We start from the raw sequence: 26,891 nt of genomic DNA, 5'->3' as shown, positions 1-26,891 counted from the left end.
ATCTTTACGCCCAAAAAATTTCCAAGAATGTGGAATCTTTTAAGATTACGAAATCCAAAAGGTGGCAAAGGGGTATTTGGCCAAGCAATTAGTGCATGGCCAAACTTTTAAAAAGTGTTTCTAAGTGTATTTTTTTTAAAATTGCTTTTCAAAAAAGTTCTTCCGGGGATAAGCTACTTTTTTCTGCTTCTCTGCTTCTATTCAAAAACACTTTTTTTTCCTTCAAAAAGCTTGGCCAAACACCTTAACTTTGAAAAAAAAATAAACTTTTGACAAAAAAATCACTTTTAGCCAAGAAAAAAAGCTTGGCCAAACAGGCTATAAGGCCATTCGAAATATTTCTTCTATTTTTCTCTATTGCTTACAAATAGTCCACCTAGAACCTTTCTATTAGAAAGAAAAAAAAAAAAAAAGTTGTAGTTCGAGTGCAAGTTAAGTAAAGTCGCCAAAGGCAGTGGTATCATTACCTTCCACCTGGCACTCATTTTATAGCTTGGTTTTATTATTATTATTATTATTTTAAGTTCTTAAATAATTCACATAAAAAGAGAAAAATATCCTTAGCACTTTGTAGAATTTAGATCTACTTCTAATCGATTTGACATTAGTCTAAAAAAATGTGTGTACTTTATCCTTCCGTTTTGCATCCATAGAAATGCATGTGCACTTGACTAAAATGTTTTTGGAGACTCGAAGGTACGTCGATGTAATGTAACCATGATTCACTTTTAGACTCATTCTTTATTTCTCATGTTGCAATAAGATAACATTGCGCTGCCTTAAAAATGAAAATGAGTTAGGAGGAATTTCCTATCTGATTTGATTAGGAAATAATAGGAATATTGAAAGCATGGAGCTTCAATCACACCGGTCAGCTCGGTTGAATAACCGCTATTGCATATGCAGTGTATTATTAAAGTGTGTGATAATCTCATCTAAAAGCTTAAGTTATTAAAGAAAATATACTTTTATTTACTTAATTATGTCTTCAACATGTCTCCTCATGTGCGGGCTTGATTTATTTTGATGAGCCAAACACGTAATTTTTTTTATTTTTTTTATGTTGGGTGGTGGTGAGACTCGACCCCAGAACCTGTGTCTGCTTTGATACCATGTTAAAATGTGTGACTATCTTATCTAAAAGTTTAAGCGGTTAGAGAACACACTTTTTATTAATTAATTATGCCTTCAACGTGTATGATTGATTTCTTAAACTATATTGACTCCACATGTGGAAAGAGTTAAATGTAATGGGATTCTACTTTATCGACATGTTGTGGGTTCATACAAGTTCAGTATTTTCAAATGGAACATAAATGTAGATTGTAATGCGAAAAATCACTAAAATACTGCAACTGAACCAATAATTTTTAAAAATAATAAGTTCATGCTAAATATTTTAAAAGTTGAATCCCCGTAGGTTAAATTCTAAATTCGTCTTTTTTTTTTTTGGTAATCATGTAAATATTACCATTAACAAACAAATTCTTACACTTAAAGAGCATCTAATCTCGCAAACATACAGGGATCAAGGTAACCATGTAAATATTACCATCTACATTCGTCTTTGAATGCGCTTGTCCATATGGGAAGGGGAGTTTTGAAGTTATTATGTGAAATGCGTCGTGTATGTGATTTAATTATCAAAATGTTCCTTAATTAATTATAAGTAGTCCACGTGAGAAAGGTAGAACAGTGTTTGGAGATGGAACCGATATTGTTTCAGTTGGGAGAAGAAGAGCGTATAAGAAAACTCTGCCAACACTATCACTTGCCTTCTCTATGAAAGATATGAAAGGAATCAGACTTTTCATTTGTTCTGGAGTAAATTATCAAACAAAAACAAAAAAAGATAGCCACTTAACCGAAATCTAAATCGTATCAAATAACACAAGAAAAGAGATGTGCTCCTGTTTGTGGATGAACGAAGTAAGAAAAATAGATAATTATTCTGTTTTCCTTATTTTTTCTTGAACCATAATATTGTGCATGTTTTCAAGTGGGTTATGCATGTTATTTCAATGCCATTTGCTTCAAATGTTAGGCAAAAATTGATTGACCTTATTGGTGCAATAGTGCTTTGACAGAAGAGAAGGGGCCATCTAATATGAGAATTAAGGTGTTGGTCCTGGCATGGGAGGGTGTGGATGTTAGAGGGTGATCACCAAAAGTTGTAGTAGAGTGGTAATTAAGTACCTCTCGATCCTTAACCAAAGGTTCGCGTTTAAGTTCTGGGTATGAATTTTATTTTCGGTAAGGAACAATTCACCCTTCAAAGTGGGTCTTTCTGACATAAATCAGGATTAGTCGGGGGCACTTCAGATAACGAATACCAGACGAGGAACCAAAAAAATGTTAGAAGACGAATGAAGATCAACAAATGGAGAGCCAAATTAAGAAGAACATGGTGGCAGAATCATCATGTGAAAAAAGAGGGAGTGTGACATGACATTGGCCTAATTTGCCACCACCTTACCATTGAGAATATTTATTTCCATGGGAAATAGGCACACATTTTTCACTTGTAACATGAGTTGGATAAACTTGAGCAAAGAAGGCTTAGCTGTTAGTACTACTTTTTACTTAAAATGGGGTATTTAGTTTTCATCCAAAAAGTAAAGGAACCAGAAATCTTAGTTCAAAATAGAAACAACACTATATTAAAAAAATTCTTCTTCTTCTAGTTCTTGTTAGTGTAATATGTACAGAATAATACCTAAATGTGAGGTCGAAAACATGTGAGTTAGTTAACAGTCAAGTTTCATGCTCCACGTTACAAAATTCCATCTTTGCGCATGCTATAATTCTCCAGCAAGTTAGGATCTTGCTCCTTTCTTCTCCACGTCTATTTTTCTTTTTCATTTATTCTTCCCTTTTCCCCTTTAAGAAATATACACGTTAGTGTAACAAAAACTATTGAAAAAAAAGTATTTTGAACCACCATCCGATTTATACAAGTGTAATTTTAAGCACACATTGAGATGTAACAATCTTGTTGATGCTCGATTTATATACCAAAATTATACGAGAACATTTGGAAGAGTATGATAGTTATACTTTTTGCCTGCACACGATACAAAAAAGTTTGGTGTTATCGTGTTAAGGGAGCAAATGATACGATTCATATACCTGGATTATACTATAACATTTGGAATTGTGAGTACCTAATTTTTGATCGTGCTTATCATATCTCATAGAGTCATAGATGGAAATCATTTTGAAGAGCAGCATATTGGTCGTCAGGTATAAATCAAAGAAAGGAGGAACTGACTGTGACAAATCCCTTTTTTTCCACAGTCCACTAGTGGACTTGGGAGCATGACCTTTAACTTGTGTTCTGAATTAACCTAAATATTGTCGTCCACCCAATCGTTTAAATTAAAAATAGTCGGTGGGGTAAATTTTAAGTATAATTCATATGTAATATGCATATAATTAATGTATAATTCATTCATATATATATATATATATCGGCTAAGAAAAGTAAACAGTAAATCTAACCGGCTATTTATATAAAGATCCATTTTTATTTTTAAATTGGGCCTGTCAGTGATAGACTCAGTCAGTGATATTTGCCCAATTACCATATCCAATTCTTGGGCCTCTTGAGCCTTGCTTCAGCCTTGTAGGGTGTATGACGGGAAGTTCTTTTTCTTTTCTTTGGGAAATTTTACAATGTGTATCTATTGTAAAAATTAATTCCGCCTGTATGAATTTGCTCACATTACGGTTTTAAACCCGCATAAGCACAGATATTGTTGCGACATGTCCACCTAGGCACGGTTAGTGCTAGGGGTGTCAATGGTTTGATTTGGCCGGTTATTTTATAAAATTTATATCATACCAATTTTTTGGTTATTCTATTATGTATAACCAAAATTAGACTTTTCAAAACCGTCTCAATCATGTCGGTTTATTTTCGATATCGGTACAATTCGGTTAATTTTTGGTATTTTTTTAAAAGTCATGTAAAAGTCACTACTAAAAGTAGAATGCAATAACGTGCACACTTTTATAAGACTTAGCAAAACTCTCTAGACAGTTTTACTATTTAAATGGTGATAAATTAAGAAAACATGAAAGATGGCTAGAGTATAAATCCATCAACTACTCTATAACAACATAAAAGAAACTAAGCAAAGACAAGAAAAGATAAATCATACGTGTAGAAAGATATTAACTAAGTTAGGACTCAGAATAAAGTCTATAAAAGATTAAATATTCAAAAAGATAAATCTAAATCATACGAAAGGAAATATATTCAATACATTGTAGTTTGCTGCTCATAATCGCTAGAAAAATTTGTGTCTTGCTAGTGAATATGCTAGAAATAATTTAGTTTTAGTAGGAGTAGCTTAATAGGATTGGTAATTATCAGATTTCAAGGAAAGCAGACATGCATGAGAGAATGAGAGAGAAGACAATCTATAAAATTTCCATTGTTATTCACGATTGGAGAGAAAAATTGAATTAGCTAACAAACAAAGCTCAGCTAACTACTTATATACAGACACTAACTAACATCTCATTAGTTAAGTTAGGTACTAACTTCTAATCTGTACACTTTAACCCCTGAACTTTCTACACATACAAATACTATCCTGGCTCAATACTCCCCCTCAAGCTGGAGGGTAGAAAAAGGTTCTTCACTCCAAGCTTGCATAGCAAATACTGGTGTTGTGTTCTTCCCATCCCCTTAGTTAATATGTCTGTTATATGTTCCTTAGTATTCACATGTATAGTCTTGATGATGTCAGCCTTTATATTCTCTCTAATAAAATGGCAATCAATGTCAATATGCTTCGTACGTTCATGAAAGATAGGATTTGCTGCGATTTGGATTGTTGTCTTGCTATCACAGAATAGAGCCACAGGCAGTTGTAACCTTACATCCAACTCACCAAGCAGACCAATGAGCCACACAATCTCTGCTGCAGTGGAAGCCATGCTCCTAAACTCAGCTTCAGCTGAACTTCTTGCCACTGTGTCATGTTTCTTTGATTTCCAGGAAATCAAAGCATTGCCAAAGAATACGCAGTAACCAGTGACTGATCTTCTCGTTTGGAGGCATGCTCCCCAATCAGCATCACAGTATACCTTTAGTGTCCCATCACCTGATGATGGTAATAACAGTCCCTGCCCTGATACACATATTTGACAACTCTCCTTGCTGCATCTAAATGAGACTGTTTGGGAGAATGCATGTACTGACTTAATGTTTGTACAGCAAATGATATATCCGGCCTAGTCATTGTCAAATACAATAATCTTCCCAATAATCTTTGATATTCACCAGCATCCTTCAAGAGAGGGTCTTGAACACTGTCATCAGAAGAAGAGGCTATCCTGTCAAAATCAACAGAGGTCAACTTCTGATTTACTTCTAATGGTGTGCTAGAGGGTTTGGTTCCAGCTAATCCAAGTTCTGAAATTAGCTCTAATGCATATTTACGTTGGCTCATGTATATGCCCTTTTCGGATCGAGCAAACTCAATCCCAAGAAAAAATTTCAATTCTCCAAGATCCTTCGTTCTAAAACACTGATGCAGCTTGGCCCTTGTCCTGGCAATTTCTGTAATGCTGTTCCCAGTGACTATCAAATCATCCACATAAATGAGCACTAGAACAAGAGACGTGTCAGTTTTCTTAGTAAATAGAGAGTGATCATAGTGGCTTTGAGAGAACCCCATGGTTTGTAGTGCCTCAGATAGCTTGATATTCCATTGACGAGATGCATGTTTAAGCCCATACAAGGACTTATGCAGCCTGCATACAAGGTACTCCCCCTGCTTGTCAATACCCTTAGAGAAACCAGGAGGGACAAGTATATAAACTTCTTCAACTAAGTCACCTTGCAAAAAAGCATTATGAACATCCATCTGATAGAGGGGCCAACCAGAGGAAGCTGCTAGTGCCACAACTGATCTTACTGTCACCATTTTAGCAACAGGTGAGAAAGTGTCAGTGTAGTCAAGGCCGTCCTTCTATGTGTAGCCCTTTGCTACCAGTCGAGCTTTGAATCTCTCGATCTCTCCTGAAGCATGATACTTAATTTTGAACACCCACTTGCACCCTATAGGTTGCTTTCCAGGTGGCAATGGCACCAAGCTCCAAGTTTGATTATCTTCCAAGGCTTGGATTTCTTATTGCATGGCATCAACCCACTTAGGATCCTTAGCAGCTTCAGCAAAAGTTTTTGTTTCTGTCTCAAAAGAGTAAGTAGCCAAACATTTGGAGTAGTGAGGCTTCAAATGGAGATAGCTGACAGAGTTGGAAATAGGGTAGGCATTCTTTTGGTTACCTACATAATCCTGCATCCAGATAGGAGGTCTAGAAGTTCGAGAGCTTCTGCGAGGTTCAAAATTGCCTTTATGTTGAGGTAATGGTGCTGGTGAGTGTAGAATAGAATCAACAGTAGATGATTTATGAGAATCCATACTATGGGATGTAGGGGAAGCAACATCAATGGGACTATTGAGTGACATGTCCTCTTGTATATCTGGAGGTGGTGGATATGTGGGCATTACATCAACTGAAGGTTCATCAATTGGAAAAATGGTTGTTGGAGATAGAGCATCAGGGCCAGTAATATGTGTATTGTGATCTTGATCTGTGGATGGAATAGTTGAACTTGAATTGCATTCACCTGGCTGCTGCATAAATGGGAAACTATCTTCCTGGAAAACAACATCCCCACTGACAAAAACTATTCGATTAGTTAGATCAAACAGTTTATAACCTTTCTAAGTTAAGGAATAACCCAAGAATACTGCAGGAATAGCCCTGGCAGAAAACTTGTCCCTTTTCTTCAAATTTGCGGCATAGCAAAGGCATCCAAATACTCTAAGATGATCCAGTGATGGGGCTTTGTTGAATACCAGCTCAAATGGACATTTTCCACCTAATATTCTAGAGGGAATTCTATTTATCAGATATACTGCAGTCATAATACACTCTCCCCAAAACCTTAAGGGTAAATTAGCTTGGAACCTTAAGGATATGGCAGTGTCTAATATGTATCTATGTCTTCTTTCCACTACCCCATTATGTTGAGGGGTATATGGACATGTACTTTGATGAGTAATCCCCTCTGCACAAAGTAACTCCTTGAGCTAGTTGTTGAAAAATTCTCCTCCATTATCTGTTCTGAGGACTTTGACATTGGAAGAAAATTTTGTTCTAATTAAAGCAATGAAGAATTTCAACACCACAATTGATTCATCCTTAGAATTCAAGAGGCACACCCATGTGAATCTACTGAAATCATCTAGAAGAGTCAAGAAATACTGTTTGCCATCATAAGTAGGCACTCTAAAAGGTCCCCACATATCTGCATGTATAAGATCACCCAATGCATAACTCTTTGTAATGCTATCTGGGAAAGGTAAACGGGTTTGTTTAGCCAAAGGGCATACAGAACATGGATCATTACAGTCACAAGTTTTGTGTTTCCAAACATATGCATTCTTTTCATAGTCTCTATAGGCAGCATTTATTCTATTAATAGGCAACATAGAAGAAATGAGACCAACAGGCAATCCTCCATGTGTGTTAACTTTGACATTCTGATCCAGCACATACAATCCATGCTCCATTCTACCAATCCCTTTCACCTTGTCATTGCAAATGTGCTGGAATATACAACAGGCAGGAAAGAAGGCAAGAAATAAGCCTAAATCCCTGGTCAGTTTAGATACTGATAACAAATTATACCTAATTGCACCTTTCTTGAATTACTCTCAGACAGTTCCATATAATCAATATACAGATATAGGCTAGACACCATGTGATTCGTAGCTCCCGAGTCTATAATCCACCTTTTTTTATCATACTCAGAAGTGACAGTGGTATACCTGTGACCTTGGCATGGGCAGCTGTATCAGTTGAAGTGTTGGTGTTGACCTGGTTGAGCATTCTTAGCAACTGAAGATATTGCTCCTCTGTAAAGAAATGTCCCGCAGGTTCAGTTTTTGACCTTTCTATCTGTTCATTTGGGGCTGATGTACATTTGTCCATCTGCACATGTGCTGCAGTTGCATTCCTTCCAAAGTTCTTCCTCTTTGGTTTGAAATCTGCAGGATATCCTACCAATTTGTAACAGACATCCCTAGTGTGTCCCTTGTACTTGCAATAATCACAATACAACTGATTCTTCTGCTTGTAGCCTCCAGTGTATGTTTGCCCTGTGTTATAGCCCACAACATTAGCTCCATAACCTGCATTGGAAGCCATTGGGTTAGCTACATGACTTGTGTTATAAGTCATTGCTTGAGCTCCTATTTCCAAGTTACTGATGCTAGCTGCCTTAGCTCGTTGACTCTCATCCTGCACAGCCATTGCATAGGCTTCATTGATGTTTGGAGTTGGAATCATCAACATAATCTGACCTTTCGCCTGAGCAAATGATTCATTGAGACCACTTAGAAACTGCACTAGACGTTGTTGCTAAATATGTTCCACAAATATCCTTGACTCAGGACATGGACATGAAGGAGTAGGTGTCATAGCATCATATTCATCCCATAGGTCCTTCAGTTTAGAATAGTAAACAGAGACTGGTGCCAAACCTTGCTTAAGGGCTATAATTTCTTGCGACAAATTGTAGATTCTAGAGATGTTCTTCTTATCAAACCTTTCCTTCAGATCTCTCCACACATTACACGCAGAGGACCCATAGACCACAGTACTATAGAGCTCGTTGGTGACAACATTCATTATCCATGATAGCACAAATTTATTGCATCTCTCCCACTGATCGTGCAAATTTTGCTCAAAATTTTCCTTCTTACAGGTTCCATCAATAAATCCAATTTTGTTATTCGTAAACAGTCCAATTCTCATAGATCTAGACCACAAATTGTAGTTCTTTGTCCCTATCAGCTTGAATTCAATCAGATGCTCTCCCGGCGTGTCTGATGGTCATAAATACAAAGGATGAGTGTGTCCTAGCACAGCCTCAACGGGATGAGTGTGTCCTTGCACAATCTCAACAGGATGAGCGTGTCCTTGCACATTCTCAGCATTCAATCCATCATTAGCCATTTTTGCTCTGAATTAGGAACCCTAGCTCTAGGACGACGAACTCCGACGAGAATGAAAGTCGAGAGAACAAATCAGAACTGTAAGAGTGACAGAAAGAGGAAGATACAGCGGAATTAGATCGTCCGCTTGGTAATTATCAGATTTCAAGGAAAGCAGACATGCATGAGAGAATGAGAGAGAAGACAATCTATAAAATTTCCATTGTTATTCACGATTGGAGAGAAAAATTGAATTAGCTAACAAACAAAGCTCAGCTAACTACTTATATACAGACACTAACTAACATCTCATTAGTTAAGTTAGGTACTAACTTCTAATCTGTACACTTTAACCCCTGAACTTTCTACACATACAAATACTATCCTGGCTCAGTAGTAATTACGAATTTGATTGTAACGGCTTGTTCACTTGTAATCATTTTCATAATTCCAAGACCCAAGGAAAAACTTAATGCTTTATTATTTTTAACCTTAATATATAAATAAATTTTCCATATAAATTTATTCGGTACGGTTCGATATTTTTTTGGTTTATTTTCGTAAAATAAAAAATCAACCCTAATTATCGGTACAATTGTAAATTTATATAAAAACTTACGGTATTATTAAAAGAAACCTAAAAATCAATATGGTTCGGTCCATGGGCGGATCTACGTTAACCGTGCTGGGTGCTGAAGCACCCATTAACCCCGAGGCAAATTCTGTATAATTATACAGAAAATACAGGAAAAACGGATATAACTAATTAACCAGCACCCATTAACCAAAAAGGTCTCTGGGTGCTTTGGTTATGAGATGAGTTTAGAGTTCAAAGTATGAATCGGCCTGCTTGAAGCAAATTTTTTAATAGCCAGAAATTAAAAAAAAAACGTTGGCTGCTCTCCCTTTCCAACTAGTTCTTTTACCTTTTTTATTCTCTTCCTTGTTGACTTACCTTTCCTTTTGTTTTATTTTTTTATTTTTCCTATTCCTAATAAAAGTAATAGTCTTAAAAGTTAAAAGTAGCTTCTTAAAAAGCCAAAAACCCTTCTTCTCGGCTTCTCCTTAGAAAGAAAACGCAGGGCACTTGTTCTCCCCAGTAATTTCAAAATCAGAACATAAATAAAAGGTAACAAAATTTGGTATTTTAAATTTTTTATTCAAGCTAGAGGAAACAGGAATTGGGGTTTTCTCATACTTATTGCTTATGCTTTGTAAAAATTAAAATATATTCAATGAATTTTTTGTATTACTTTGCTGAAAAGAGTCGGTGACTACAATATTTTTGTGATAAAAAATTATTTTTGGTACTTGTCATAAAGTAAATTTACTTGTTTATGTTATTTACTTGACACCGAAACTAAAATTTTGGGACAAATGCAGATTATATTAGCAACACTGGTCACTGGGTTATGCAATTGATGAATTGGTGCTCGTACAGACATACACTCATTGCTAGCTTCGAAAATTTGTAAGTTTTCTTTGCTTTTTAAAGACCAAAATTTTATGTTGTATATTGTTTTAATTTTTCAGTGGACAGAAGAATGGACTTAAATATGTTGTTATTGTCTTGTTGTTTGTGTTGTTTATAGTGAGACATGGGTTTCACAATGGACTTAAATTTTATGTTGTATATTGTCTTGTTCTTCCAGTTGCTACTGCTTCTGTGGAACGAGCTTTCTCATCCATGAATTACATAAAAAATGAGCTTCGTAACAATATTGGTGATGAATTTTTAAATAGTTGTTTAGTTTGCTATGTAGAGCGTAAGATATTTGCAACCGTAAGCAATGATGCTATTATTGATCATTTTCAACATATGAAAAGTCGTCGAGCACAGTTATGACTAGATATCTTTTTTTCTATAATGTAACATTGTTAGTAGTTGATTGTGGCTAGTGAATAGAAGTCTTTTTTTGCTAATGATAATATTAACCGTAGTTTATCTTATAAAGTTTTTACTATCGTAGTTAAATAGGTGTGAATTTATACTATGTGATGGGTAACAACTTTTCACTTAAGAGAGTGAGCACCCACGACCTTAAAATCCTGGATCCGCCACTGGTTCGGTCGGTTTTTAGTTAGTGCTATTTATGCATTAAGAAGCATTGTAGTTATAATCATGGAGATTGAAAGTAGCAATTGATGCACATTCAGTTAAAATTTGATAGTCTCTGCATATGTAATAAGCTCCTTATGATTTGGTACGTGAATTATGAGCAGAGGAAGCTTTTATAGCTATACTCCAACTTCATACATGAAATTAGGCTCAGACATAATATTATGTTGGGCCACATCAAGCGGAAGATTTTAAATCCAGAAGGTCCGAAGTTGTAAAGTGGCTAAACCTAACTCCAGACCTGAAGTAACGTTTAGTAGTTCAAACTTCAGATTCGACTGTCTGAATTTGGAACATATATACTTACAATTGAAAGTTTAATTTCAAAGTCGGAAGTTTAAAGTTTAAATACTTTGTAATTTCAATTATTCTTTAAATAGCGGTCCTAAAAACGTATGTATATTTGTACACTTTCCCCATAAAACTTCCATAGTGGCAGAGGCGGATGTAGTGTGTTAGTTATGGGTTCAATTGAACCCATAACTTTCGACGCGGAGTAGAAATTTATATGTAAAAATTCATTAAAATAATAGATTTGAACTCATAACTTTAAAAATATAATGGATTCAATGTTAAAAATCTTAAAAGTTGAACCCATAGAATTTAAATCCTAGATCCGGCCTTTAAAAATTGACCAACCCTATGGTACTCTCTTTAAACTTGCGTAATGGCCTCTTAAAGTTTAGGGATGCTAACTTTCCACTCCCTATGAAATTGTGAAGGTAGGTAAGTCGAAATCCACATTTATGGTTTTTTTTTTTTTTTTTTTTTTTTTTTGTGTGTGTGTAGAATTGGAATGGACGCTAAATATTGTTAAAAAGGAAAGATAACAGAAAACAGAACTTCTAAATGAAAAAAAAATACGATTAAACGATTTAAGGTGAACTTGCGATTATTAAACTACATCTCTACCCTTTCATTTACAGTAGTACTCCCTCTTATTCCACAATATTATGTACTCTAATTTACTTGTTGGTATGTCCATTATTAGCCCTCCTTTATTTTATAAAGTTAGAGAGATAGAAATGAAAGTGGTAAGAAACAGGAAAGAAAATGGTTTACATGAATTCAAGGGCGTGGTTTAGTGGCCAATAAATTAGGTTGAGAATCATAAAGTCTCTTGTTTAATAGCATATTTGGCCAAGCTTTTCTTTGGGCCAAAAGTAATTTTTTTTTTTAGTCAAAAGTGCTTTTGGCAAAAAATTGAGGTATTTGGCCAAGCTTTTAGATGTGAAAAAAGTACTTTTGAGGAGAAGTAGAAGCAAGTTTTGAGAAGTAGAAAAATATAGCTTCTCTCCAAAAGCACTTTCTTGAGAAGCATTTTTGAGAAAAAATACACTTAGAAGAGTTTTTAAAAGCTTGGCCAAACAATAATTACTGCTCAAAAGTGCTTTTCAAATCAATTAGCCAACCACAAACTTCTGCTCACCAAAAGCACTTTTTTGAAAAGTACTCCTCAAAATAAGCTGATTTTAGAAGATTGGCCAAACAGGCTATAAATCTCAATGAAGACAAAAATACAAGATGATTTTCCTCTCTATCCAAATTTTAATCAACAAAGACCCGAACACCAAGATTATAAAATAAAAAAAAAGATTTATGTAACTTAAGTAATATTGTTATGATAAATATCATATTATGGTGGATATCTACTCTTCCTTCATGATCTTCATGTCAAATGTTTAATGACATATTCAATGACATATTTTCTATGTTTAATGACATATTCCACGACATATTTTCTTCACTTTTAATGTCTATATAAAGGCCTTGTAATAGATAGGAAAATACACACAATTGAAGAAGAAAATCTCTCCCTTCTCTCTATCTCTATTTCTTGTTCTTGTTTTACTAAATTGCTTTTATTTCTTGTTCATGTTTTACTAAATTACTTTTATTTCATAACACGTTATCAGCACGAGTTTCTAACCAATTCTATATATAACTACAAAATTGTCCTACATCCGGAAAGATTGCAATCAGAAGCCATACATATCATTTCCTGGTTGAAAGTAAAGAGAAACTACATATGGTAAGTAATGAAACATAAGAATGTATAATTATCTTATACTTGTCATTCCTCTAATGTCTCATATACACACAACTTCATACCATACCTGTATTGCATAAGCACATATTAATATTACATCTTTCATATCACATGAATGGAATAAAATTTTCGAAGTTCTATATGTGAAAATCATAGTAGCAATTAATTGTTGATATGAGGCATGTCATGGTAACCAAGGATATGTTATATAAGTTGTCGTATTCATATTTGTGTGTTAACTATCTTAAATCTGTCTTACCGCTTTTAACATTTTCTTTTACTTGGATGAATATTTTTTCCTTTTGGATTTTTGCACTTGCCAAAAAAAAAAATGGAGAATAAAAAAAATGTCATACTGATTAGAAGCATAAATCATCTTGAAGAAAACAAGAAATACTTCACATCTTTATCTAGGTTGATAAATTACTTCCTTGAAATTTGGAAAACAAATCAGCTACTGAGAAAGTATACTTCATAATTTATGGTCGTATCATTTGAAAGCAAACAGTGATTAGTATGACTACTAGAAAAGGTATTTTCGAGTATCCATGATCTACTTGATGCTTGCTACTGACTTACCATTTTCAAGTATTTTATATGAATGATGCATAAGCTACAACTGGTAAGTTGTTACCTATAATGTCACTTTTCAGGTAATATATAGTACTATATTAGTGAACATTTTCTTTTACTTTTCAAGTATTAGTACTATATATGTTTTGTTACTTATATGTTGTACTTTTGATCAAATTTATTCACTAATTGCTTGGTTGAATTGAGTGAAAGAAAGTCGTGGCGTTAAATCAAATCCAATAGGTAGGGTATACCCCGAAAACAACAATATTTTTGAAAGAGGCTTAATAAAAATTATGACAATGATTTTATGATCCATTTAAACTCTAATAGAATTTAGAAGAAATATTCTGACTACAAACGGTTGTATTTCATATAAATGCTACAAATAATTGATAAAGCTTTCCGCTGATTTGAAATTTGTACACTTATTTAAGAAAACAAATTTGATTTGTTAAGTTGCAAATTAGTTGTGTACAACTTTATTGGCATGTGATTGAAATTAAGGCTTGAGAATGAATCTCAATATTGTAGCCTATTATGCCATTGATTGAGGGTAAGACATCAGGATCAAGTCCTGATGCTCCATAATGATAAGAGTTGGGTTTGAGTCCCAATTTATTATGGCCTAACATGCCTTTATATTGGTAAGACATTGGGTCTGAATCCCAATGTACCATATTGATGATATAATAATGACTAAAAAAATAATATATTTTTCATGAAAAGGCATGAAGATTGTCCCACTTGATTAGCTTCATTCTTAAATGAAGACAAGTGGTTGAACAATGAACGTGAACGTTCCAAATAATAATAATCATCACAATGACTATAAAAGGAGAACAACAAGGTTTCTCAAAACAGTCCTTCAAGATGTGAAGGCAATGTTTACTATCAAATTGGTATGAAGCACATCATTGATTATAATCCATTCCTTGAAGAGAATGTGACTTGTGATAAGCATTGAGAATGCTGACCCATTCCTAAAGGTGAATGTGGTAATATGTGATAAAAGTAATGAATAAAGACATGCAAGACATGATTGGATGAATAACACATAACTCACCTTTGAGGGAGGTTTGAGTGAAATAAAGGGAATAAATATTATTGTGTGGTTACATGAATATGTCATTGGGTTCGTACATGTGATACACCAAAATATTTTGGCATGCTTATAAAATTTACCATGACAATTTATTATGATATAATTTTCTCAGTGAAGGAGACATTTACCATATGAATAGTATGATAAAAGATCTTGTAGTACAAAAGTTGTTAAGAGTTCCGGAAAAATTAATTTGTTACTATCCGGATGAATAAAATTATTCATGACATTGATATTGTAAAGTCTCAAAAGAAACTTTTTGAATTTCAAATGTATAAGTCAAAGTGATTGGCATATTGAGACTATAAATGAAAGGAAGATTGAATATCTTCATATTTCTATAATCATATCAGGTAAATATGAAAGATTACCCGATTTTCTTTCTATTTGTACTACATAAATATAAGCATGATGATGGAATCATATGCCACAAGTAAACTAGAGGTTTACTAAAATAAATATTAGTTGGCATGACCGGTTGACCATCCCGGTTCAATTATGATGCGAAAAATTAATTAAGAATTACATTGACATATATTGAAGAATAGAAGATTCTTCAAGAATTCTCTTGTGCTGCTTATTCTCATGATATACCAGTTAAGGTTGGGATTGAATCCCTTGATTTCTGGAACGAATAAAAGGTGATAAATATATGGGCCCAGTCACCTTCCATGTGGACCGTTTACTATTATATGATTTTAATAGATGCATCTATTTTATGGTCACATGTGCATTTGTTATCAACTTGAAGTTTGGCTTTTGCAAGATTGCTTGCTCAAATTATTAGAGCACAGTTCCAAAATATAAATTATGATGATTTATCTTGATAATACTGATTTAAATCCAAGTTGGTTTAACAGAAATTGTATGCCTCCAATTATAGATAAATCATTGGTTATAAGAACAAAACTCCCAAAAATGAAATTTGGTATGAGATGTATTATTTAATATACAGCAGCACTTTTACGCATCTAGTAGCCAAGTTATAAAAATTTCTCCCTATAACAATCGATTCAGGGTCAGGAACCAAATAATTTCTATATAGAAATATGGATGTGCTATATGATTTAATTATGCCACGAAAATGCACATTTCCCAAAGAAGCTAGGGAAATGTGTTGGTGATCCCAACATTAGGGGGAGAAAATGGGCGGCTGAGAAAGTGATACGTGAAATGAATTATTATGAATACATATAGATCCTCGTACAAGAAAATATGAACTTGAAGTTCAAGTGATAATTCATTTATAAATTATTGCTAGACGCATTTGCTGACCCAAAGCTAAATGTCATATTTCAGCTGCTAATGCTCCAAATAGAATAAAGTCCATGAGGGACAGAGTCTATGGCACGCATGAAGCGTAACAGACCAATCGGTTCCAAAGATAAAACTCCTTGAAGAAGGAGAGAGGCAAATATTCAAAATGGTCATAATAAGGAGGCAAGTGCCCTAGAAGAGCACCACGACATAACACTTCATAAGACCTCATGGGAGAGGCTCAGATACCTGAAAATAATGAGATAAAGAAATCTCAATAAGTTATGTCTTTGTTAGGTAATAATGGAACCGACGTAAAGTGATCATCGACGATATTGTTAATATAATGTAGCGCTCAATATTATTAGTATTGATGAGGATCTTGAGCTCAAATCTGTCATGAAATTTGGATAGATAAATGATTGGCCAAAATAAAATAAAATAAAATAAAAACGCAATCAAGATTGATTTCACCTGAAAAATGTGAAGTTGAACGGATAGTCCAAACACCTGAAAGTATAAAGCCAGTGGAGGTATAAATGTGTTCTTGTGCGAAGAAAGATAAGTCGATAGACATAAAGACGACTTGTGTCACAAGAAGATTTGTAAATATCCTGGCATTTCAAGTTTTAATCTGGCAATATATGAAAAACTTGATATGCATATAATGGAAATTATTGAAGGATTTAAATTGTTCTGAAGCATATTATGGTTTCCAAGAAGTTTATTAAATAAAGCTTCAATAATCCTTATACGGATTGAAACAATCAGGGCGTATGCGGTATAATCGCCTAAGAGAGTACTTGTTGAAAGAAGGGTACAAGAATAATTCAATTAGTCCTTGTGTCTTTATAAAAGGATCTGGATTTGAATTTGTTATTATCGCCGTGTATGTTGATGATTTAAATATCATTAGAACTCTCGGGGAGCTTCCTGAAGTAGTAGACTGTTTAAAAAAAGAATTTAAAATAAAAGATCTTGTAAAGACAAAAACAAAATTGTCTTGGTCTACAAATTGAGTATATGAAAGATGAAATTTTTGTCCATCAATCAACATACACTGAAAAGATTTTAAAGTGATTCTATATGGATAAAGTACATCCATTGAGTACCCCAATGGTTGTGAGATCACTCGATATAAATAAAGATCCATTCAGACCTCATGAAAATACTGAAGAACTTCTTGGTCCTGAAGTACCACATCTTAGTGCAACTGATGTACTAATGTATCTTGCTAACACTACAATGCGTGACATAACTTTTTTAGTTAATGTCTTAGTAAGATATAGCCTTGCTCCTACAAGGAGACATTGGAATGAAATCAAACATATATTGCGTTATCTAAAAGGGACTACCAATGTGGCTTTATTTTATGGCAATGATTGCAATCCCGATCTTGTTGGTTATGCCGATATAGAGTATTTATCTGACACACACAAGGCTTGATCTCAAACATGCTATGTGTTTACATGTGGAGGCACTATCATATCTTGGCGATCGACTAAGCAATCAATCGTGGCTACTTCTTCTAATCATGCTGAGATAATTGCTATTCATGAAGCAAGTCGAGAATGTATTTGGTTGAGGTTTATAATATATCTTATCCGAGACAAATGTGGTTTGAAGTGTGACAAACTACCCATAATTTTTAATGAAGACAATGTAGCATGCATAGCCCAATTGAAGGAATGATTCATAAAAGGAGATAAGACAAAGCACATTTCACCAAAGTTATTTTTCATACATGATCTTCAAAAGAATGGTGATATCAATGTGCAACAGATTCGTTCAAGTGATAATATGGTTGATTTGTTCACCAAATCTCTATTGACGTCAACCTTCAAGAAACTGGTGTACAAGATTGGGATGCGAAGGCTGAAGGATGTGAACTGAGGCTCTCATCAGGAAGAGTTAATACGCGGTGTACTCTTTTTCCCTTACAAGGTTTTGTCCCACCGGGGTTTTCCTTGCAAGCTTTTTAACAAGGCAACCAAAAGGCGTATTTCTAAATATGTGTACTCTTTTTCCTTTATTAGGATTTTTTTTCCCATAGGGTTTTTTCCCTAATAAGGTTTTAACGAGACACATTATTTATGGACATCCAAGGGGGAGTGTTATGATAAATATCATATTATGGTGGATGTACTCTTCCTCCATGATCTTCATGTCAAATGCTTAATGACATATTCAATGACATATTTTCTATGTTCAATGATATATTCCATGACATATTTTCTTCACTTTTCATGCCTATATAAAAGCCTTGTAATAGATAGGGAAATACATACAATTGAAGAAGAAAATCTCTTCCTTCTCTCTATCTCTATTTCTTGTTCATGTTTTACTAAATTATTTTTATTTCTTGTTCATGTTTTACTAAAAAAAAATTATTTCATAACAAATATCACTTTTTTCAAAAAATATTTTAAAGGGCTTCATTCCTCATTTAGAGTAAGTGGCGAGTATTGAACTATATTTAATTTCTTACCGGCCATTCTTTCCTTCTCTTACACTTGGCCTCCCCACCCAACACAAAATATAGTAACAAGATATTAGAGTAAGAAAGTGTTTAAATAAGTCTATAAGTTGGTTAAATCAGCTTATAAATCGTTTTCTTTTTAATTTATCTACGTGCTTGATAAATATAAAAAATGCTTATAAATAAAAAAGATTGAAAATCATAAGTTGGGTATTCGAAACTGTAAATACTTTTGGTTTGACCAAATTTTTTATTATTTTAACTATTCTATAATATTTTCTATTTTTTTGAGTTAACCTTCCTAAAATGAATCTCCTACCTCCCTCTCATTCATTTTCATCGTTCTTCCTTCTTTACGTAACACCAACCTAGTAAAATCTCACTAGTGAGGTCTGGAAAGGATAGTGTGTACGCAAACTTTACCCTTACCCCGAAGGGGTAGAGAGATTATTTCTGAAAGAGGACAAAAAGATCCTTCTTTATGTAAAGATGATCAAAATTTAAAACACACACACACACACATAATATATATATATATATATATATATATATATATATATATATATATATATATATATTTATACAAAAAAGATGGTACTGATATATTTTCTCTTTTTGTCTTTTCGTTTTTTTGTGCCGAGGGTCTATCGGAAACAGCCTCTCTACCCCATCGGGGTAGAGGTAAGGTATGCGTACACACTACCCTCTCCAGACTCCACTTGTGAGACTATACTGGGTCGTTGTTGTTGTTGTAGTAGTAGTTATTTATACAAAAAAACTGTTTATTAAGTAGCGACGTTTTATCAAACATATCGAATTATTATCCTTTTCTTCCCTTATATACAAACAAATAATTGCTTATTTATAACTTCTGGCATTTGAAGTGTTTTCTAACACTTAAAAGTTACACACGTATCATTTAATTTTCATTTGCTTTCGGCACAAATGTGTTAGCTTCAGCATTTTTCCCCTTAAGTAGCTTCTCGCTTCACCATTTGACAATTTTCTTTAAAAAAAAAAATGAATTTAAACAGTGATTATGTTTGGCAAATAAATAGTGTGGCCTACTATTTTAGGGTGGTTAGTAGGTGTTTGTTGCATATCCTCCATTAAATTTGAACCACCAAAATTATGGATCTTCAATGTCTCCATAAAATTAAGTTCTAATAAATGTAGAATATTTATTAATGTATTAATAACTTAACTAACATGATCATATATAGCTTAACAATGTCCATTATATCTTTCGATTTTTTTAAATTATAGCGAAATAAGCACCGTAAATTATACTTGAACCTAAGGGTATACATAGGCAGAGGCGGACCCCGGATTTGAGCACGACGGGGCACCACTATATACTAATCACTAGTTGTCACGACCTTAAACCCGAACCCGATCGTGATGGCGTCTCTCGTGAAGACAAGGTCAGCCGACACTTCCCATTTTTTCAATTATTAACAATTTAGCATTTAGAAACAGTCTAAACATGAATAGATAATCCAAAGTAGCAGATAATATCATAAATACGCGGAAGAACAACCCAATACAGCCCGATAGCGGGGTGTCACTAGTCATGAGCATCTGTAAACCTAATGCAAGTCTGAAAAATCTACAAACTACTAAATGTAAATAAAGACTGAAAGCAAGAAATCACGTAAGGCACAAAACATTCTATAATGAAGCGGTAAAACCATTTAAAAACAACAAATCAGTGAAAGATAGGTAAAATTCTTTAACTCAAATGTAGTTTCATGAAAAGCCTTTTTCAATGATTAAGCAGGTAATTGATAGTCAATTATGAAAAGTAAACACATAAAGGCTCGCCCCTCGGGCACAGTATTAACAAATTCGCCCTCGGGCAACATCTCGGAATAGTACCAGCCCCTCGAGCAATCACATAGAACCATACCAGCCCCTCGGGCTCAATCTCACATCACAATGGGTACCCACGCTCACTAGGGGTGTGCAGACTCCTGGAGTGCCCCCTTACGGCCCAAGCGCAATAACAAGTCATCTTGTGGCATCAAACTAGGCTCTCGGCCTCATATCAATCAAGCCACCTCGTGGCATACATATCTCAGACCCTCGGCCTCAAATCAGTATCAGTGTTTCCTCACAACATAGGCCCTCGGCCTTACTCAGTCAAAAATCCTCACAAGCCACTCGGGCAGTAGTGAAACATGTTTCTCAACCCAAAAATATCGTTTAAAAGATCATGTAAGTGTTTAAAACAGAGTAAACATGGCTGAGTACGAAAACAATGAAATATAACATGACTGAGTTCAAGTATGAATGAGGAAATATCAATAAAAATCCCCGAATGGCTCAAATAGTTGGCACAAGGTCCAAATATGACATTCAACCCAAATAATGATGAAAACAAGTAGATTTCAGTCAAATACGCGGTAAAATCATCAGTCGAGACGAACCAAGTCACAATCCCCAATAGTGCACAACCCCACGCTCGTCATCAAGCTTGTGCCTCACCTCAATATAGCACTACGATGTGCAATCCGGGGTTTCAAACCCTCAGAACATCATTTACAATCATTACTCACCTCGAACTGGCTAAATCTCTAGCTCGCGACGCCTTTTCCCCTCGAATTGGCCTCCACGCGTGTCGAATCTATCCAAAATCAGAACGAGGACGTCAAAATATGCTAAAGGAACAAAGCCCAAGCGAAAACAATCAATAAAGGGCACAAATCCCGAAATTACCAAAACCTGACGCCCGGGCCCACATCTCGAAATTCAGAAATTTTTACACCAGTAGATTCCTTATCTTCCCACGAGTTCATACATATTAAAAGTTCTCAAATCCGACCCCAAATGGTCCTCCAAATCCCCAATCAAAAGTCCAAATTTTCAAGCCCTAGCTCTTCAATGTTTAGCTTAATTTCCATGATTTTCTAGGTGGAATTCACATAATAATCGGGTTTTAAGTCTGAGAATCTTACCTCCAAGTGATTCCCTTGAATCCCTCTTCAATCTCCTTCAAAAAGCTCCAAAAATGACCAACTATGGAGGAAATAAACCCCACATTCGCGGACAAGACGATCTTTTAAACTTCTGCTCAGGCCTGAAAATCCTTCTTCGCGAACGCGCTCAAAGCCTCGCGTTCGCGAAGCACAAAAATAACTTTGACCAAAATCCACTTACGCGAACGCGATGCTTTACCTAACGAACATTCGCGAACGCGTTCCATCCATCGCGAACGCGATGGGTTAATTCCACTGAAGCTTAGCCTCCCAATTCCTTCTATGCGAACGCGACCACACGCCCGCGAACGCGATGCACAATCTCGTAGCCCTTCGCGAACGCGTAACCTGCCTCGCGAACGCGAAGGCTAAATTTCCACCTCCCTCAGCTGACTCTTCGCGAGCGCAAGGATCCACTCGCGAACGCGAAGAGTAAATATATGCTACTGTTGAACCTGCAATTTCTACAACTTTCTTAACTTCAAAATGATCCGTTCAACCTCTCGAAACTCACCCGAGGCCCCCGTGACCTCAACCAAAGGCACCAACATATCCTAAAACCTTATTCAAACTTGTTCCAATCATCAAAACACTCAAACAACATCAAATCACCCAAAACACATCGGATTTAAGCCAAACTTTCTAAAATCTTCCAAATTCTGCTTTTGATCAAAACCCAACCAAACCACGTCTGAATGACCTGAAGATTTGCACACACATCCCCAATGACACAACGGAGCTACTGCAACTCTTGGAATTCCATTCCGACCCCTATATCAAAATCTCGCCTACCAACTGGAAATCGCCAAAATATCAACTTCGTTAATTCAAGCCTAATTCTTCTTTGAACCTCCAAAACTCATTCCGATCACACTCCTAAGTTATAAATCACCTCCCAAAGCTAACCGAACCATCGGAACTCGCATCCGAGCCCTCTAACACATAAGTCAACATCCGATTGACTTTTCCAACTTAAACTCCCTTAAAAGAGACTAAGTGTCTCAAACCTTACCAAAATTATTCCGAACTCGATCCGATCAATTCGATACCACGAAACACGGATAACGAAGCATAAAGAAGCAAAAATAGGGAAAATGGAGCGGTAACGCATGAGACGACTGGCCGGGTCGTCACATCCTCCCCAACTTAAACAAATGTTCGTCTGCGAACGAATCAACAAACATACCTGAAGCCTCAAACAAGTGAGTATATCTGCTCCGCATCTCCCGCTCGGTCTCCCAGGTAGCCTCCTCCACGGGCTGACCTCTCCAATGCACCTTCGCTGAAGATATATCTTTTGACCTCAACTTCCGAACCTGACGACCCAAAATAGCTACTGGCTCCACATCATAGGTCAAATCATCATCCAACTGAACCGTGCTGAAATCCAGAACATGAGACGGATCCCCAATATACTTCCGGAGCATAGAAACATGAAATACTGGATGCATACTCGACAAGCTGGGTGGCAAAGCAAGCTCATAAGCCTCCTCCCCAATCCTCCAGAGCACCTCAAAAGGCCCAATGACCCACAGACTCAATTTTCCTTTCTTCCCAAATCTCATAACGCCCTTAATGGGTGAAACCTTCAACAGAACCTTCTTTCCAACCATGTAGGACACATCTCGAACCTTCCTATCAGCATAACTCTTTTGCCTCAACTGTGCTGTACGAAGCCTCTCCTGAATCACCTGCACCTTCTCCAAAGCATCCTGCACCAAATTAGTCCCCAATAGCCTAGCCTCACCGGGCTCGAACCAACCAACTGGAGATCTACATCGTCTCCCATACAAAGCCTCATATGGAGCCATCTGAATACTCGACTGGTAGCTGTTGTTATAAGCAAACTCTGCAAGCGGTAGAAACTCATCCTATGACCCTCCGAAATCAATGACACAAGCACGCAACATGTCCTCCAATATCTGAATAGTGCGCTCGGACTGCCCGTCCGTTTGAGGATGAAAAGCTATGCTCAACTCCACCTGAGTACCCAACTTTCTCTGCACGACCCTCCAAAACTGCGAAGTAAACTGAGTAGCTCTATCTGAAATGATGGAAATTGGAACTTCATGCAAGCGAACAATCTCTCGGATATATATCCCTACCAACCGCTCTAAGGAATAGGTAGTACACACTGGAATGAAGTGCGCGGACTTGGTCAGCCGATCCACAATCACCCAAATAGCATCGAACTTCTTCAAAGTCCATGGAAGTCCAACAACAAAGTCCATAGTGATCCTCTCCCACTTCCACTCAGGAATATCCATCTACTGTAGCAAGCCACCCGGTCTTTGATATTTCACCTACTGACAATTGAGACACCGAGCTACAAATCCCACAATATCTTTCTTCATTCTTCTCCACCAATAGTGTTGCCTCAAATACTGATACATCTTTGCGGCACCCAAATGAATGGAATACCGCGAGCTATGGGCCTCCTCCAGAATCAACTCCCGAAGCCCATCCACATTGGGCACACAAATCCGGCCATGCATCCTCAACACCCCATCATCCCCAAATGGTCACATCTCTAGCATCATCATGCTGAACCCTGTCCTTAAGGACAAGTAGGTGCGGATCATCATACTGGCACTCTCTGATGCGATCATATAAGGAAGACCGAGAAACCACATAAGCCAATATCCGACTGGGCTCCGAAATATCTAACCTCACGAACCGATTGGCCAAGGCCTGAACAACAACTGCAAGAGGTCTCTCCCCAACTGGAACATATGCCAAACTTCCCATACTCACTGCTTTTAGGCTCAAGGCATCGGCCACCACGTTGGCCTTTCCCGGATGGTACAATATAGTGATATCATAATCCTTAAGCAACTCCAACCATCTCCGCTGCCTCAAATTAAGATCTTTTTGTTTGAACAAATGCTAAAGACTGCGATGATCAATGAACACCTCACAAGATATGTCATACAAGTAATGCCTCCAAATCTTCAATGCGTGAACTATGTCAGCCAACTCCAAATCATGAAGGGGGTAGTTCTTCTCATGGGGCTTCAACTGACGAGAAACATAAGCAATAACTCTACCCTCCTGCATCAACACACAACCAATCCCAACTCTCGAAGCATCACAATACACGGTATATGAACTTGAAGCTGATGGCAAAAACAACACTGGAGCTGTGGTCAAGGCTGTCTTGAGCTTCTGAAAGCTCTCCTCACACTCGTCCGACCATACAAATGAAACATCCTTCTGAGTTAACTTGGTCAAGGGCGATGGAATAGATGAGAATCCCTGAACAAAATGGCGATAATAACCCACCAAACCAAGAAAGCTGCGAATCTCTATGGCTGAGGACGGTCTGGGCCAACTCTGAACCGCCTCTATCTTCTTCGGGTCAACCTAAATACCCTCGCTGGACACCACGTGCCCTAAGAAAGCGACTGAACTGAGCTAAAACTCACACTTGGAGAATTTTGCATAAAGCTTCTCCTCTTTCAATCTCTGCAACACAACTCTCAAATGCTCTGCGTGATCCTCCTGACTACGCGAATATACCAGAATGTCATCAATGAAGACTATGATAAAAGAGTCAAGATAAGGCCGAAACACAATGTTCATCAAATGCATGAACGCTACTGGGGCAGTGGTCAGCCCAAAAGACATCACCAAGAACTCATAATGACCATATCGGGTCCTGAAAGCTGTCTTATGAATATCCGAGTCCCTGATCTTCAACCGGTGATAACCTGAACGGAGATCAATCTTGGAGAACACTCTCGCTTCCTGAAGCTGGTCGAATAAATCATCAATGCGAGGTAAAGGATACTTGTTCTTAATTGTTACTTTGTTCAATTGCCTATAATCAATGCAAATTCTTATAGTGCCATCCTTCTTCTTTACAAATAGAACTGGCGCACCCCAAGGTGACAGACACAGTAGGCCGAATGAACCCTTTACCAAGGAGTTCCTGAAGCTGTTCTTTTAATTCCTTCAACTCCGTTGGTGCCATAAGATACATCGGAATAGAAATGGCTGAGTGCCCGCACTAGGTCAATACCGAAATCAATATCCTTGTCCGGTGGCATACCCAACAGGTCTATAGGAAACACATCGGGAAAATCCCTCACAACTGGAACATAATCAATATTGGGAGTCTCAACACCGACATCCCTCATGAAGGCTAGATATGAAAGACAACCCTTCCCAATCATACGTTGAACTTTCAAGAATGAGATCACTCTACTAGGAACATAATCAGTCACGCCTCGCCACTCGATCTGTGGCACACCCGGTATAGCCAATATAACTGTCTTAGCATGACAGTCCAGAATATCACGACACGGAGATAGCCAATCCCCGCCCAAGATGACATCGAAATCTACCATACACAATAATAAAATATCCACACGGGTCTCCAGACCACCAATAGTCACCACACACGACCGGTACACACGGTCTACAATAATAATATCGCCCACCGGGGTAGATACATGAACAGGTGAAGCAAGAAACTCGCGGGGCGTACCCAAATAACGAACAAAGTATGATGACACATAAGAAAAGGTGGAATCGGGATCAAATAATACAGAGGCATCTCTGTGGCAGACTGAAACAATACCTGTAATAACAGCATCTGAAGCAATAGCATCGGGTCTGCCTGGAAGTGCATAGAAACGGGCCTGACCACCACCTGATCGGCCTCCCCCTCTGGGGTGACCCCTAGATGACTAACCTCTACCCCTAGCTAGCTGGCGCTGGAGCCGATGATGGATTCACCTGCATGCCTCAAATTGGAACCAACATAGCACATAAGCATGCAATCGACTAATTAATAGTGCACTCCCCCACTTGGCTCGAAGCCATAGACCAAAACATACACAATAACTCATAACACATATACTTTATCGCTGCCATAATACCATAATGATATTAAACTCAATCTTTCATAAGCTCATGGAACACAGACCATCCGGTACTTTATATCTTCTGCAAATCTCACATTCACTCTCGTAGTAGTCAAGCCTACTCTCTTGAGCAACCCAAATTCAAATTGTGAAACATATATTTCCCTGATAACAGAGATCTTCCAATAAATGACACAAAGGATCACACAAACTTCAGAACAGTCCGCAGGAGATAACCCCATCTGCTTTGCCTCGAACTAACATTTCTGTATACCTTCCACCGTCATAAACATTATGCAGTCACTTAAACTTCCTAAGTATGAACTCAGACCGCAACATGAAATTTACTCCACTCCCAACTAGAAAACATAGAAATATTCTTCACACACCCATAACTCGGGTCTATACCTCAAATCAAGATGAAAATCGAGCACTTAATAGT

General features: G+C 36.6%; 1 protein-coding gene and 1 long non-coding RNA gene across 2 annotated transcripts; one reads left to right on the top strand and one right to left on the bottom strand.

Moving 5' to 3' along the window:
* Positions 1 to 6,143: 6,143 nt before the first annotated feature.
* On the bottom strand, positions 6,144 to 6,947 carry LOC107783077 (uncharacterized). Its single transcript, XM_016604049.1, has 2 exons — positions 6,771 to 6,947; positions 6,144 to 6,677 (listed from the first exon to the last, which is right to left on the bottom strand). The coding sequence occupies exons 1-2, from the start codon at positions 6,945 to 6,947 to the stop codon at positions 6,144 to 6,146; spliced, it is 711 nt and encodes a 236-aa protein (XP_016459535.1).
* Positions 6,948 to 9,832: 2,885 nt separating this feature from the next.
* On the top strand, positions 9,833 to 13,323 carry LOC142182677 (uncharacterized). Its single transcript, XR_012711561.1, has 2 exons — positions 9,833 to 10,149; positions 10,404 to 13,323. It is a non-coding gene; the product is annotated as an uncharacterized LOC142182677 (long non-coding RNA).
* Positions 13,324 to 26,891: the final 13,568 nt, after the last annotated feature.

This window comes from Nicotiana tabacum, chromosome 7 (assembly GCF_000715075.1).
Source record: "Nicotiana tabacum cultivar K326 chromosome 7, ASM71507v2, whole genome shotgun sequence".
Taxonomy (NCBI): Eukaryota; Viridiplantae; Streptophyta; class Magnoliopsida; order Solanales; family Solanaceae; genus Nicotiana; species Nicotiana tabacum.
This window is presented reverse-complemented; position numbering and strand designations above follow the sequence as displayed.